Source organism: Bufo bufo, chromosome 5 (assembly GCF_905171765.1).
Source record: "Bufo bufo chromosome 5, aBufBuf1.1, whole genome shotgun sequence".
Classification (NCBI taxonomy): domain Eukaryota; kingdom Metazoa; phylum Chordata; class Amphibia; order Anura; family Bufonidae; genus Bufo; species Bufo bufo.
The window spans coordinates 68,205,871-68,223,126 of record NC_053393.1 but is presented as its reverse complement, the minus strand read 5'-3'; the positions used below and the strand labels follow the sequence as shown (position 1 = coordinate 68,223,126).

Genomic DNA, 17,256 nt, shown 5'->3' with positions numbered 1-17,256 from the left:
TAACTGTCGAAGCTTGTTTGAGGCCTCACCGTCTCCTACCCACCCTGGACCTACGACAAGGCTCCAGGCTCCAGTGGGTGAACCTCTCCTACGTCCAGAGAGCAGGAACAGCTCTTACAAGAGCTAGTAGTTATAGCCAGGGAAGTATAGCAAATCTTCAGCGTATAGCAATCCCCCAGTGTCGATCCGTTACCCAAACACCAGCCTCAACATGATGAAGGATAAAACAGGAACTCTTTATTGAGGGCTACCCGCCCGTATTTATGCAGGTCCCCATCTGGTGGACATTCCCCTAGGGGACCAGATGGAAGACTGTGGCACAGGACAGATATGCAGCAATTCAGGAAACACAGACACAATACATCCCCACAACGCATCATGGTTTCCTCCTCTCTGCCCTGGAGACACCAGAGGAGTAATTCAATTATCTCTCAGGACAAAGGGAAATAGCCAATACACATGTGGGGACAACAGGACAGATATCACAATTTAAACATACAATGTCACAACCCTTACAGTAAACACAGACATTTAACATATCCCCAGATAGCTCAAGTCTGAGTGCATATTATTAGGTGAATGGCACTCAGACTACACGAATACAATAAAATTAGCTATCTGGGTACCCTCACATAACATACAATACAATTCCAAAGACAGATGGTTCTGTCACACACCTCAAAACCCCACATATCCCCATAATGTATACATCCATGGATAGCTCTGATCTGGGTGAACAACATATCCAAAAATCACCCAGATCCGAGCAGGGGTTCCTGAATTCCATGGAAGTCACATTTGGCCGACCGCAAGCATGGCTTTCCTTCCCAAAACAGTTCCACAGATTTAAGCTGTGCGGCCAGTCTGTCTTCTCTTTTAAAGTTAGTATGGGCCATAATCCTGGGGCAAGAGGCTGGCAACCTGGCCCCTCCAAAACCCAGTGGCGAGGTTGGTTTCGCCACACATCTCCCCCTCCCAGGGAAGACTAACCAGGTACCTGACCTCACGCCGGTCGGTACCTGAGTTAGTCTGGCAGTCCACCCACAACCAAATACTGGACCTGTTGAATTTTGGGGCCTGGGTCTGTCCTATATGTCCCCAGCTGTTGAGGGGGCATCTGCTACTCCTTGCTTCCTTGTTGTTCTCTAGCTTGGAGCTGTAGGTACTTGGTGGGTAGAGGCCGACTGCGCTCTGCCCAGATGCCAGATCTTCCGCTGGGGTAGCCTGTGGGAAGTCCGGCTCTGGAGAAGAGGATAGAGGAGGGCAGAGGCCAGTGGCGCTCTGCCCTGATGCCAGCGCTTCAGCTGGGGTGCATGGTGCCAACTCCTGCTGGGTAGTAAATGAATGGTTAGGGCCGAGGCCAGTAGCGCTCTGCACTGATGCCAGCTCTTCTGCTGGAGAGGGGTCAGTGGGGTTTAAAGCCTTACCCGCTACCCCCAGTATTGGGCTGGGAGAGAGCTGTGGAGAGGGGGAATCACTTACCCCCTCCTCTGGATACCCCATCTGCTGCTGGGGAGAGAGACCAACTGTCTCCTCTCCCTGTAGAGTATACTGCCGCTGGGTAGTAAGGCCGACTGTCTCCACTACTAGTGATGCTGGTTGTTGCAGGGGTGAGGGACCGACCATCTCCTCCCCCTGGGATCCTACCTGCCGCTGGGAAGAGAGATCGACTGTCTCCTCTCCCTGTAGAGTATACTGCCGCTGGGTAGTGAGACCGACTGTCTCCACTACCAGTGATTCTGGTTGTTGCAGAGATGAGGGACCGACAATCTCCTCTCCCTGTACTCCCAGTGGCAGTTGGGGATCTGGGCCGCCTGCCCAGCCACCCTGTTGGGCCGGTGGAGTGACCACGGTCCCATCTCCATCTGCCAACTGGGGTTCCTCCCAGTACCATTCTATGAAGTCCCCTACCTCCACAGTTGGTGAGGAAGTAAGGGATACCTCAGCTGCGACTTGCCAGGGGTAGGGCTGCAGGTCTGGGCCTGGTATCCAACTGTCTTGTATATTGCGCTGGGCTTGAATGGAGCGAGACAACTGTTGATAATCTTCCTCCAGCTCCCACTCCCTTTGGACCAGAAAGGTCAGATCTGCCCTCACCCCACTAGTTGTAGGCCAATTGTGCAAGTCTCCCCTGTAGTCAGTAATGTCCCAAAATCTAGACCCTTCTGTGCTCCCAAAGTCAATGTCTTCAAAAGACTCCCCAAATAAACCAGGGCCATTATAATCCTCACCCTCGGGCTTGGCGTACTCCTCCATCCATGGAGACTGTCGTACTGTGTCCCACCATAGTGCTTGGTAAGCGTCATCCAGCCAGGTTTCCTGCCATACCAGTGTCTCAAGCTCTGACACCCACTCCGTCAAGGGTTCCTCTCCCAGTAGAGGTAGTCGCAGCGCCAATCGCATTCGTAATCTCTGCTCCTCACTGGGAAGACTCTCACCCCTCCGACGCTGCACGTCCTCCAGGGCCTGGTGCCATACGCCTTTCCGCTCTGCATCCCTGTAATCCGGGTGATCTTCCTCATGGAATGCTGTGCAGGAAACAACGGCATCCATATTGCTGTAGCCAGGGGCGCTGTACGGATAGTAGCGTTGCCCTCAATTTTGTAACTCCACGAACGGTGTCTCCGAGCTGCTTCTCCTCTCACTAGGACGCCATCCCACTGCTTGCCACCAATGTAACGGATCTCCTAGCACCCCGACCGGGTACCTCCGTTGATAGCTGCTCCTAGTGCTTCCCGAGGACTCCAAGCACTCCACTTGACACCGTAAGCGCTGCAGACCCCACAAACCGTCGAAGCTTGTTTGAGGCCTCACCGTCTCCAACCCACCCTGGACCTATGACAAGGCTCCAGGCTCCAGTGGGTGAACCTCTCCTACGTCCAGAGAGCAGGAACAGCTCTTACAAGAGCTAGTAGTTATAGCCAGGGGAGTATAGCAAATCTTCAGCGTATAGCAATCCCCCAGTGTCGATCAGTTACCCAAACACCAGCCTCAACATGATGAAGGATAAAACAGGAACTCTTTATTGAGGGCTACCCGCCTGTATTTATGCAGGTCCCCATCTGGTGGACACTCCCCTAGGGGACCAGATGGAAGACTGTGACACAGGACAGATATGCAGCAATTCAGGAAACACAGACACAATACATCCCCACAACGCATCATGGTTTCCTCCTCTCTGCCCTGGAGACACCCGAGGAGTAATTCAATCATCTCTCAGGACAAAGGGAAATAAACAATACACATGTGGGGACAACAGGACAGAAATCACCATTTAAACATACAATGTCACAACCCTTACAGTAAACACAGACATTTAACATATCCCCAGATAGCTCAAGTCTGAGTGCATATTATTAGGTGAATGGCACTCAGACTACACGAATACAATAAAATTAGCTATCTGGGTACCCTCACATAGCATACAATACAATTCCAAAGACAGATGGTTCTGTCACACACCTCAAAACCCCACATATCCCCATAACGTATAAATCCATGGATAGCTCTGATCTGGGTGAACAACATATCCAAAAATCACCCAGATCCGAGCAGGGGTTCCTGAATTCCATGGAAGTCACATTTGGCCGACCGCAAGCATGGCTTTCCTGCCCAAAACAGTTCCACAGATTTAAGCTGTGCGGCCAGTCTGTCTTCTCCTTTAAAGTTAGTATGGGCCATAATCCTGGGGCAAGAGGCTGGCAACCCGGCCCCTCCAAAACCCAGTGGCGTGGTTGGTTTCGCCACAGCTGCTGCAGCCAGTCATTTGCTGCAGTGGCCCATGTGACCCCTGTCAAACCAGATGTTGATGAGTGGGAACCTAGCAGGAATCCAGTGGTGGGGAGCTGGTAAGTATGTTTCCCTACGCAGGTCCGGTCGCGTAGGAGGGTCTGGTGAAGGGCATCCAAAAGTGAACCAGCCTTTTAAGCATGCTGCATAGGTTTCAGTGGAGAAGACCATATGCACACACATACATTTCTTGCACAGGGGCCTCAACCAACTTTTAGGTCAGCCCTCAATTTACCCTTTTATGTTACTTTTTGTAAAGTGGAAGAGAACTTATTGTCATTCATGGATCTCGTAGACCTCACATACAATTTACACACTATTTTTCAGTATATCTTCTATGCATTTGCAAAAAATTTTAATGGTGTTCCTGTGGCGAGGCCCCTGACAATTGAAGTCAATGTTGATGACATCAATGATAACCCTCCAGTGTGTCCAGCAGCAGAGACCATTTTTGAAATCCAAGTAAATGAAGCTATTGGTAAGATGCAATATGTTTATATGTATTATCTTCAATAAATCGTTTCACATGTGAATTTTAGACTTGAGTTTTTTTGTTGGTGGCTGGAGCAATACTGGAGCATAGCAATAGGTGCTGCAGACATAGCAGTCTCAACTGAGCCTTGATACCTTGGTCCAAAGGACCCTCTCTGCCACTTAAGAGGACATCAGTATTACAAAAAGCACATGGAAGGTGAGGACCTTGTTACAGACTTTGCATTGGGGCTCAACTAAACTTCTGGCTGAATATTTCCTCCAGTAACCAGTCTGCCCGACATCAGACATATCTACTATACTGTGCTGCCTCCCCAGTTGCCTGTCCACAGATGCCTTCATGACAATGCCAGCCAGACAAAGTCCATAAGTGGCAATCATAAATGCTTCCATGAAAGACTTAGGCACATGTTTAGGTAAATTCATGTAATAATCTGTGGCAAAATCAGCACATTACATTGGTCAGGAAAGGAGATAGGGAGAAAACCAGAATCAAGCCCTCATGTCTCATGCATTACAATGCAGCTGTATTGTAATGTATTGCAGAGGGGATCAGACCCCCAAAAGTTGAAGTCCCAGAGTGGGACAGAAATAAAGTTTTAAAAAAAAGCAAACAAAAGTGTTTTTAATAAAAAAATAAAGTTTAAAGTAAAAAAAAGAAAAAACGCCCCTTTCCCCTGATTTTATAATAAAAAATTGAAAAAAATGGAGAAAACACACAGATTAGGTATCGCTGTATCCATAACGACTGGCTCTATAAATATATCACATGATCCACCCCGTCTGATAAACACCATAAAAAAAAAAAAAAAAATGTGTCAAAAAAGCCATTTTTGTCGCCTTACATCACAAAAAATGCAACACCAAGCGATCAAAAAGGCGTATGTCCCACAAAATGGTACCAATAAAACCGTCACCTCATCCCACAAAAAATGAGCCCCTACATAAGAAAATAGCTTTCAAAAAATATAGATCTCAGAACATGGAAACACTAAAACATCATTTTTTTATTTCAAATATGCTATTATTGTGTTAAAGTGAACTAAATAAAATAAAAAGTATACATATTAGGTATCACCGTATCCGTAACAACCAGCTCTATAAAAATATCATACGACCTAACCCCTCAGCTGAACACCGAAAAAAAAACACCCCGTCTGATAAACACCATAAAAAAAAAAAAAAAAATGTGTCAAAAAAGCCATTTTTGTCGCCTTACATCACAAAAATTGCAACACCAAGCGATCAAAAAGGCGTATGCCCCCCAAAGTAGTACCAATCAAACCGTCACCTCATCCTGGAAAAAATGAGACCCTACCTAAGACAATCAGTCCAAAAATTAAAAAAACTATGACTCTCAGACAATGGAGACACTAAAACATAATTTTTTTGGTTTAAAAAATGCTATTATTGTGTAAAACCTAAATGAATAAGAAAAGGTATACATATTTGGAATTGCCAAATCCGTAACAATCTGCTCTTTTTTTTCCTTCCAAACTGCTGCTATTGTGTTAAAGTGAAATATTTCTACGTCCATAACAACCTGCTCTATAAAAATAGACCATGACCTCAGGTGAACACCGTAAAAAAAAAAAAAAAAAAAGCAATTTTTTTGTCACCTAACATCACATAAAGTGCAACACCAAACAATCAAAAAGGCATATGTCCCCCAAAATAGTACCAATCAAACCGTCACCTCATCCTGCAAAAAATGAGAGCCTATCTAAGACAATCGGTCAAAAAATTAAAAAGCTATGGCTCTCAGACTATGGAGACACTAAAACATAACTTTTTTGGCTTAAAAAAATGCTATTATTGTGTAAAACCTAAATGAATAAGAAAAGGTATACATATTCGGAATTACCAAATCCGTAACAATCTGCTCTATAAAAATATCACATGACCTAACGCTGTAAAAATAAATAAATAAAAACTGTGCCAAAACAACCAATTTTTTGGTCACCTTGTCTCATAAAGTGTAATAATGAATGACCAAAAAATGATATGTACCCAAAAATGGTACCAATGAAATGTCAACTCTTCCTTCAAAAAACGAGCCCCTGCACAAGACGATCGTCAGAAAAATAAGGCGTTCAGAAAATGGAGACACAAAAACATACCGTAATTTGTTTTTCAAAAATGCTTTATTATGTAAAACTGAAACAAACAAACAAAGAAAGTAGACATATTTGATATCACCGTGTCCATCAGATAAATGTTGTAAAAAATAAAAACGGTGCCAAAACAGCCATTTTTTGGTTACCATGCCTCACAAAATACATAATATAGAGCAATTAAAAATCATATCTACCCCAAAATAGTACCAATCAAACTGGCACCTTATCCCCTAGTTTCCAAAATTGTGTCACTTTTTGGGAGTTTCTACTGTAAGGGTGCATCAGGGTTGCTTCAAATCCATCTAAAAACCAGTCCAGCAAAGTCTGCCTTCCAAAAACCATATGACGCTCCTTTTCTTCTGCGCCCTGCCGCGTGCCCTTACATCAGTTTACGACTACATGTGGGGTGTTTCTGAAAACCGCAGAATCAGGGTAATAAATATTTAGTTTTGTTTAGCTGTTAACCCTCGATGTGTTAAAGAAAAAATTAGATTAAAATGGAAAATCTGCCAAAAAAGTCAAATTTAGAAATTTAATCTCCATTTTCCTTTAAAGGGGGTGTCTCATCATGGACAATGGGGGCATATCACTAGGATATGCCACCATTGTCTTATAGGTGTGGGTCCTAGTGGAGAACGGAGCCCCGCAAGTGAAGGAGGGCGCACTGCGCATGCGCAGCCGCCCTTTATTCATTTTCTATGGGGCTGGCAAAAATAGCCGAGCGCTGGCTCGGCTATTTTCGTCGACCCCATAGAAGTGAATGGGAGTGGGAGCCGTGCATGCGCGGTATGCTCCCATTCACTTCTATGGGGAGCCGGCTTGGTGGTGGCCAGACTGGAGTCCTCCAGCCACCACCTTGCGGGGCTCCTCTCTCTATATAGGTGCGGGTCCCAGCGGTGGGACCTGCACCTATAAGACAATGGGGGCCTATCCTAGCGATATGCCCTCATTGTCTATGATGAAACAACCCCTTTAATTCTTGTGGAACACCTTAAATGGTTAACAAAGTTTGTAAAATCTTGAGTAACTTGAGGGGTGTAGTTTCTACAATGGGGTCATTTATGGGGGGTTTACACTATGTAAGCCCCACAAAGTGACTTCAGACCTGAACTGGTCCTTAAAAAGTGGGTTTTGGAAATTTTCTTAAAAATTTTAAGAATTGCTTCTAAAATTCTGAGCCTTCTAATGTCCTAATAAAATAAAATGACATTTACAAAATAAGGCCAACATAAAGTAGACATATGGGGAAAGTAATAAATATTTTATGAGGTATCACTTTCTTTTTTAAAAGCAGAGAAATAAAAATTTTGAAAATTGCGAATTTTTCAAAATTTTTGGTAAATTTGGGATTTTTTCATAAATAAAGGTGAAATATATTGACTCAAATTTATGTCTATCATGAAGTTCAATGTGTCATGAGAAAACAATCTCAGAATGGCTTGGATATATAAAAGTGTTCCAAAGCTATTACCACATAAAGTGACACATGTCAGATTTGCAAAAAATCGCCTGGGCAGAAGAGCAAAAACTGGCCCGGGGTAGAAAAGGTTAATTACATGGAGCTACAAAAATATTTAGATCCATTTGCTGGTTTGAAAAATGTATAATCATTTTTCGTGGGACAACCCCTTTAACCACTTAAGGACCACAGGTTTATACCCCCCTAAAGACCAGGCCCTTTTTTACAAATCGGCACCCCACAACTTTAGTGGTTTATTGCTCGGTCATGCAACTTACCACCCAAATGAATTTTACCTCCTTTTCTTCTCACTAATAGAGCTTTCATTTGGTGGTATTTCATTGCTGCTGACATTTTTACTTTTTTTGTTATTAATCGAAATTTAACGATTTTTTTGCAAAAAAATGACATTTTTCACTTTCAGTTGTAAAATTTTGCAAAAAAAAAACGACATCCATATATAAATTTTGCTCTAAATTTATTGTTCTACATGTCTTTGATAAAAAAGAAAATGTTTGGGTAAAAAAAAAAATGGTTTGGGTAAAAGTTATAGCGTTTACAAACTATGGTACAAAAATGTGAATTTCCGCTTTTTGAAGCAGCTCTGACTTTCTGAGCACCTGTCATGTTTCCTGAGGTTCTACAATGCCCAGACAGTACAAACACCCACAAATGACCCCATTTCGGAAAGTAGACACCCTAAGGTATTCGCTGATGGGCATAGTGAGTTCATAGAACTTTTTATTTTTTGTCACAAGTTAGTGGAAAATGATGATTTTTTTTTTTGATTTTTTTTTCTTACAAAGTCTCATATTCCACTAACTTGTGACAAAAAATATAAACTTCTATGAACTCACTATGCCCATCTGCGAATACCTTGGGGTGTCTTCTTTCCAAAATGGGGTCACTTGTGGGGTAGTTATACTGCCCTGGCATTCTAGGGGCCCAAATGTGTGGTAAGTAGTTTGAAATCAAAATGTGTAAAAAATGACCGGTGAAATCCGAAAGGTGCTCTTTGGAATGTGGGCCCCTTTGCCCACCTAGGCTGCAAAAAAGTGCCACACATGTGGTATCACCATACTCAGGAGAAGTTGGGGAATGTGTTTTGGGGTGTCATTTTACATATACCCATGCTGGGTGAGATAAATATCTTGGTCAAATGCCAACTTTGTATAAAAAAATGGGAAAAGTTGTCTTTTGCCAAGATATTTCTCTCACCCAGCATGGGTATATGTAAAATTACACCCCAAAACACATTCCCCAACTTCTCCTGAGTACGGAGATACTACATGTGTGACACTTTTTTGCAGCCTAGGTGGGCAAAGGGGCCCACATTCCAAAGAGCACCTTTCGGATTTCACCGGTCATTTTTTACACATTTTGATTTCAAACTTCTTACCACACATTTGGGCCCCTAGAATTCCAGGGCAGTATAACTACCCCACAAGTGACCCCATTTTGGAAAGAAGACACCCCCAGGTATTTCGTGATGGGCATAGTGAGTTCATGGAAGTTTTTATTTTTTGTCACAAGTTAGTGGAATATGAGACTTTGTAAGGGAAAAAAAAAAAAATCATCATTTTCCGCTAACTTGTGACAAAAAATATAAAATTCTAGGAACTCGCCATGCCCCTCACGGAATACCTTGGGGTGTCTTCTTTCCAAAATGGGGTCACTTGTGGGGTAGTTATACTGCCCTGGCATTTTCCAGGGGCCCTAATGTGTGGTAAGTAGGTAAATGACCTGTGAAATCCGAAAGGTGCTCTTTGGAATGTGGGCCCCTTTGCCCACCTAGGCTGCAAAAAAGTGCCACACATGTGGTATCGCCGTACTCAGGAGAAGTTGGGGAATGTGTTTTGGGGTGTCATTTTACATATACCCATGCTGGGTGAGATAGATATCTTGGTCAAATGCCAACTTTGTATAAAAAAATGGGAAAAGTTGTCTTTTGCCAAGATATTTCTCTCACCCAGCATGGGTATATGTAAAATGACACCCCAAAACACATTGCCCAACTTCTCCTGAGTACGGCGATACCAGATGTGTGACACTTTTTTGCAGCCTAGATGCGCAAAGGGGCCCACATTCCTTTTATGCATTTTTAGACATTTGGATCCCAGACTTCTTCTCACGCTTTAGGGCCCCTAAAATTCCAGGGCAGTATAAATACCCCACATGTGACCCCATTTTGGAAAGAAGACACCCCAAGGTATTCAATGAGGGGCATGGCGAGTTCAAAATTTCAATCTTTCATGGACTCAATATGCCCCTCACGGAATACCTGGGGGTGTCTTCTTTCCGAAATGGGGTCACATGTGGGGTATTTATACTGCCCTGGCATTCTAGGGGCCCTAAAGCGTGAGAAGAAGTCTGGAATATAAATGTCTAAAAAATTTTACGCATTTGGATTCCGTGAGGGGTATGGTGAGTTCATGTGAGATTTAATTTTTTGACACAAGTTAGTGGAATATGAGACTTTGTAAGATAAAAAAAAATAATTTCCGCTAACTTGGGCCAAAAAAATGTCTGAATGGAGCCTTACAGAGGGGTGATCAATGACAGGGGGGTGATCAGGGAGTCTATATGGGGTGATCACCCCCCTGTCATTGATCACCCCCCTATAAGGCTCCATTCCTATGTCCGTATGTGTTTTGCGGATCCGATCCATGTATCCGCGGATCCGTAAAAATCATACGGACATCTGAATGCAGCCTGACAGGGGGGTGATCAATGACAGGGGGGTGATCAATGACAGGGGGGTGATCAGGGAGTCTATATGGGGTGATCACCACAGTCATTGATCACGCCCCTGTAAGGCTCCATTCAGACGTCCGTATGCGTTTTGAGGATCCGATCCATCTATCAGTGGATCCGTAAAAATCATGCGGACATCTGAATGGAGCTTTACAGGGGGGTGATCAATGACAGGGGGGTGATCAATGACAGGGGGGTGATCAGGGAGTCTATATGGGGTGATCACCACAGTCATTGATCACGCCCCTGTAAGGCTCCATTCAGACGTCCGTATGCGTTTTGCGGATCCGATCCATCTATCAGTGGATCCGTAAAAATCATGCGGACGTCTGAATGGAGCTTTACAGGGGTGTGATCAATGACAGGGGGGTGATCAGGGAGTCTATATGGGGTGATCACCACAGTCATTGATCACGCCCCTGTAAGGCTCCATTCAGACGTCCGTATGCGTTTTGCGGATCCGATCCATCTATCAGTGGATCTGTACAAATCATGCGGACATCTGAATGGAGCTTTACAGGGGGGTAATCAATGACAGGGGGGTGATCAGGGAGTCTATATGGGGTGATCACCACAGTCATTGATCACGCCCCTGTAAGGCTCCATTCAGACGTCCGTATGCGTTTTGCGGATCCGATCCATCTATCAGTGGATCCGTAAAAATCATGCGGACATCTGAATAGAGCTTTACAGGGGGGTGATCAATGACAGGGGGGTAATCAATGACAGGGGGGTGATCAGGGAGTCTATATGGGGTGATCAGGGGTGATCAAGGGTGAATAAGGGGTTAATAAGTGACAGGGGGGGGTGTAGTGTAGTGGTGCTTGGTGCAACATATTACTGAGCTACCTGTGTCCTCTGGTGGTCGATCCAAACAAAGGGGACCACCAGAGGACCAGGTAGCAGATATATTAGACGCTGTTATCAAAACAGCGTCTAATATACCTGTTAGGGGTTAAAAAAATAACATCTCCAGCCTGCCAGCGAACGATCGCCGCTGGCAGGCTGGAGATCCACTCTCTTACCTTCCGTTCCTGTGAGCGCGCGCGCCTGTGTGCGCGCGTTCACAGGAAATCTCGGCCATCGCGAGATGACGCCAATCGGCGTTAGTGTGACCTGGGAGCGCCGCAGAGATGACGCCTTTCGGCGTTAGTGTGACGGTAAGTGGTTAAAGGAAGATTCCAAGCACTGTGTTATAGCTATTGCCGGGCCAGAATAAGTGGAGCATGACTAATCTCTTTGGTGTTCTTTGACACATGAGTCATGCTCCACCCTTCAGATTCTGTGCCATGCATTAGACAATCTACCAGTTTTAACCGGAGTATTCCTTTAAGTTTTCCCACGGGACAACTGAAAAATAAATTGTATTGATATTAATGTACTTACCAACTGTCCAATTTTTGAGGAATTTGCCTGCAAAATGGTCCTCCTTGTGTAACATAGTAACATAGTACATAAGGCCGAAAAAAGACATTTGTCCATCCAGTTCGGCCTGGATGGACAAATGTACCTCAAAATGGTTATTCCTGGGCAAATCAGGATTTTGGTAGATATGTATTAAGAGAAATTCCCTGTTTCAGTCTTTGGTATTGGAATCCATAGAATAAAGTCATATCAGACACAAGTCCATTTGAGTTGCATCTAGAGACATTTAGGCCTCTTTCACACAAGCGTGACGGATTAGGTCCGGATGCGTTCAGGGTGCTTTCAGTGAAACTCGCACTATTTTGCAAGCAAGTTCAGTCAGTTTTGTCTGTGATTGCGTTCAGTTTTTTCCGCGCGGGTGCAATGTGTTTTGATGCGTTTTTCACGCGCGTGATAAAAAACTGAAGGTTTACAAACAACATCTCTTGGCAACCATCAGTGAAAAACGCATCGCCCCATTCACTTCTATGGGGCCAGGGCTACGTGAAAAACGCAGAATATAGAACATGCTGCGATTTTCACACAACGCAGAACTGATGAGTGAAAAACAACGCTCATGTACACAGCCCAATTGAAATGAATGGGTCAGGATTCAGTGCGGGAGCTATGCGTTCACGTCACGCATTGCACCCGCGTGGAAAACTTGCTCGTGTGAAAGGGGCCTTAGACATAAGGACGCAGTAGTGTGGTGGATGATGTTTGTCACAGATATTTTCTTTTGTCCTGCAGGAAGCGTTATAGGTGTACTTAAAGCCACTGATATGGACCAGCATGATTTATCCAATTCAGTGCTAAGATATTCACTTCGTGATCAATGGCCTGAAACACCCACTGGAATCCTTTTTAATATCGGCTTGTATGATGGTAGTATTCAACTGATCAATGTCGGCCTAAATAGCTTCAGAAGGTACAATCTGAATGTGCAGGTGTCAGATGAAGGGAAACCTTGTAAGTATATAATCCCAAAAAATCCAAAATCTTTTGAATTTCGTGATTTGTCTCTGGAGGGAACGTAATGTGGTTTCAATCAGAAAAGAAAATAATGAGCCATATTTATCAAAAATATCAAAAATAAAAACTTGTACCTTGTTTCCCATAGCAACCAATCACATTGCAGCGAGCGCTCCGTACAGTAATAGAAGTAGCTGCAGTTATTATTTCGCAAAGTCTCGCGAGTCTGAAACCAAAAACCGAGTTCGGTAAAAGGTTTTTAACAGTAGAAATTAATTTCTGAAGTTATTAACCGAAGTCCCACGAGACTTCGTGAAGTAATAACTTCGGCTCATAGGAGCCAATACATTCTAATACTGTACGGAGCGCTCGCTCCATACAGTGTTCTAACAAAGTTTTATGCGAATCGACTTCGGATGTTTCATTCGAAGTCGATTCGCTCATCCCTAGTTATAACCTGTCAAGACGGGGCAAAAAGAGTCTAAAACACATAATAAATCTGCTTTTTGGTGAAGTTTTTGTCAGAAGTGTAAATATCCCAAATCTTCGCAGTTATACCAATAACATAATTAAAGGGGTTGATCAGGAAAGGCCATCAATATCAAAATGCTGGACAACCCCTTTAATTTTGTCTTATTTAAAATACTAATCAGATAGAAGATCCCGTGAGCAATGTATTTGAGAGCTTCTTCCTCTATGTAACTGCCAGAGATAGCAGGAGAACAAATCGAGCTTTAGGACACATGCTCGGCCTGCCACTCCATCAGGATAGAAACATGGGACCCCTGTTGGGGGTCTCAATGGTCAGACCCACAAGGATCAGTCAGTTATCAGCCATGCTTTGGATAAGCGTTAACCTTCATACCTGGCACAACTCCTTTAATCTCGATGGTACTGTTAAGCAAAGCATTGAAGCGGAATTCGGTCTGAAGTTTAGGAAAACTTCGATTCACAACGAATTTCCTCGCTCTTCGTCGTGACAAATCAGTTTTTCCTAAAATGGTGGCTGCATGTGTTACAAAGTGAAAGTAAGAAGCCCAGGAATGCGAGATCACCCATAATGCTGTGCAGCCAGCCAATCCACAGATAGCCATCCCCTGTGATGTCACAGCCCTATAAAACCCTCATCCCACGTGGTCTCTGCCATTGTCCTGTGAGCTGAGCATAGGGAGAGACGTGGCAAACGCTCAGGCGCTAGGGACTGCTGAAAATTATTAATAGAAGAATATTGGAGAGGGAGAGCCCAGGGATGCTTAATCCGACGTTGCTTTGTTCAAAACTTCAGAATAATACTGTACGGAGATTTGCCTCCGTACAGTATTAGAATGTATGGGCTCCGATGAGCCGATGTAAGTTATTCACGAAGTCACGCGTGACTTCGTTGAATAACTTTGGAAAACCACTTTAAAACTTGAAACCGAACTCAGCTATAGTTCAAGGTACTAGTCGGAACCGAAGCCGAGTTCGGTTTCAAATTTTTAAGAGGTTTTCTACTATAGTTCCTACATTTACTTATTACTTATTCCTACATCAGCCGTAAATGTAATTCCATACCAATAAGATGGAAACCTTTATTATTCAGGTGCCAGCGTGCCAACCAATACCATCCAGTCTGCACCCCTTGGGGGGGCCAGGTCCTAATGGTGACCATCCTCATCTTTTGCTGGCTTCAAAATCATTCTTCAAAGTCTCCATGTCCTAGAAAAGTCAGCAAGATGCAGAGAGAGGAGGAGCTGAATGTTCCTGGTGACATATTCTCATCGATATTAGATGATGTGGAAAAGGAGGAAAAGCAGATGGTAGAAGAAGGGTTCCCACCTGTAGGGCATGAGAGTGCTAGAGTTGATTAATATTCTGTGTTTACTGTCAAATGACCTGCAGGAGATTGCAGGCAAGAACAGCAATAATATGCATATTGTCCCCCTACCTAACCAGGCAAACCCCATACCAGCAACAGCCCCTGCACGGTCAGTAACAATGAAGGACTATACAGTGCAGTCTCCTCTTCACCGCAACCCGCCCGCAGCGTGGCCACTCTGGCCACTCTGTGTGTGTGGCCATACCCTAAGGCAGAGTGGCCTAGGTATACCTGATTTATAGCGACTTGTGACAAATTAATTCGTAACAAATCAAATTTCTTGGCTTACTTCGGCAAAGTTGCTGAATCGAATTTTTCCAAACTTTGCTCATCTCTGTTTGATAGCCTACACTTTGGCTGGGCCGTTAATATCAGATCAATAGGGGCCAAACTGTTGACACCCCACCAGTCAGCTGTGTTCGGATTGAGAAGACGCCATCAATATTTATGTCCCAGACAAGCCCCTTAAATATTGTCAGACTGTATAGTTGCCAACTGTCCTGAATTTGCACTGAGTGTCCCTGATTTTCAGAGACAGTCCTGGTAAATTCGGGCTGTCTCGGGGCAAAAATGGGGGGTTAACGATAACCCCGCTCATAAGTGATAATTTCCGGGCGGGGTTTTGGGTGCCCGATTTACCAACCTAAACAATTGACACAGGAGAGCATTACTTGTAGATTCAGCGGGGGAAATTTATTGAGACAGTTTTAAAGGAAAACTAGATTAGTTGCCTCTAGGAACCAATCAGATTGATCCTTTCATTTTCCAAAAGAGCACTGAAAAAGAAAGGTGGAATCTGATTGAGTGCTACAGACAACTAAGTCAGTTTCCATTTGCACCAGTTTTGATAAATGTCCTCCAGTTACTTTTCCATTCACTTGATAAATTGCATTAATCTGTCTTATGTCTTTACAGCTTATAGTACAGTGTGTTCAGTGGTGGTAAATGTCATTGATATGAATGACCACATTCCAATATTTGAGAGTTTTGATGTGAGTATCTTTAGCCATCCTCCGATCTTGTGTTTTTCTTCCGTATCTGGTCTTATTGTAACTCACACTGAAGCCGGCCTCACACTTATGTTATATCACTATGCTAGATTTGCTGTGGCATTGATTTAGGCTCATTGAAGAACTGATGATGGATCCACAAGCAGACATACATGAGAACAGGTCCCATTAGTATTTACAAAACGGGACTTCCTCGTGATGCTGGTACATGTCACCATACCATCCACGATCCTTCTACCAATCTCATGCAGAACAAAAGAGACTTTAAGCCCATGGGCTTCTTCTTTGCTGTTCCCTGACTTGGGCCCCATTTCCTTCAATTGGGCCCAATTCCCCTGAGGACTCCAGTTTAGCTGGTGAAACATGTTGCGGGGTAGCGTTTGAGCGATTTTAACACAGCAAGTGCACATAGGGAAGGATTTAGGAATCTAGTGTGTATGAACACCATTATAGCATAGGAACAGAATGGTAGTGAGCCAGTAAATAACCAGCTCCCTATATCTCTTAGCTAGTAAAACTACATTGTGAGTCAGTATTCAGAAGAGACACAGATGCAAAGCAACTATGTGACACAAGCTGATATGTTTAAACATCTTTCTTTAGGTGGTAGATATTTTATATTTTGGATCTAATAAATGTTATGTTTTAAAAGTAGGAATTGGCACATGAAACAAAAAAGGCGTTCATTGGTCTTATGGACCATCAGTAAATAATTAAAGTATAGAGGTGCCTTCACATGTGCCAAGTGCAGTGTCCCACTATGTGTGAAAAGGGGACACTTCAAATTTGTGTTTATGTCATTAATTTCCATTATCAATTGCAATGTATTAGGCTGCTGATTCCTTGCAACAGGCTGGTAACTGCATTACCAACATCCGTCACTAGCTGGTGCTGTCCCATCATTTATATAGGGCAGCTCAGTGATAGGAAGAGAGTTGAGGGCTAGTTGGGAGTAAGGAGGGTAGGATGTAACTTAAGCTGTGTGCCCCTGGGAACTCCCCAGAGGGGTAAAGAAAAAAAAGGGAACTAAGCTCAAGGATTACTGGATCACCTTTGTGTAGTGCCACTGTCCTGGAGTCAGAGACTAAGTGGATTAAGAGTAAGGAAGCAACCAGGTCAAATAATGGAGCAGAAGACTGATGGCTGCCGCTAGGGAGAGTTGGTTGCCAATTGCTAAGTTCAAGAGTAGAGTAAGATCCAAGTACCCGAAAGGCTGAATTCCTGAAGCAAGTAAAATAAGTTGAAGGAAAGTGTCATCCTCTTGTAGTTTGAGCTGGTACCTGCCATCTATCACTGTCACACCGTGCCTGTTGTATGAAGTTGCAGATTGTCTAACTTTTTGTACCAAGGAATTATCTGTATGGATATCACCTATTTCAAAGAAAACCTTATCAAGTAAAA

General features: G+C 43.7%; 1 protein-coding gene across 1 annotated transcript in view; it reads left to right on the top strand.

Annotated features, from left to right (window-relative positions):
- CDH17 (cadherin 17) overlaps positions 1 to 17,256 on the top strand; it is a 103,456-nt gene that overhangs the window by 71,616 nt on the left and 14,584 nt on the right. Inside the window, exons 9-11 of the mRNA XM_040432017.1 lie at positions 4,117 to 4,267; positions 12,766 to 12,984; positions 15,761 to 15,837. Of these exons, the coding sequence (XP_040287951.1) occupies positions 4,117 to 4,267; positions 12,766 to 12,984; positions 15,761 to 15,837 (447 nt within the window). The remainder of the gene's footprint in view (positions 1 to 4,116; positions 4,268 to 12,765; positions 12,985 to 15,760; positions 15,838 to 17,256) is intronic.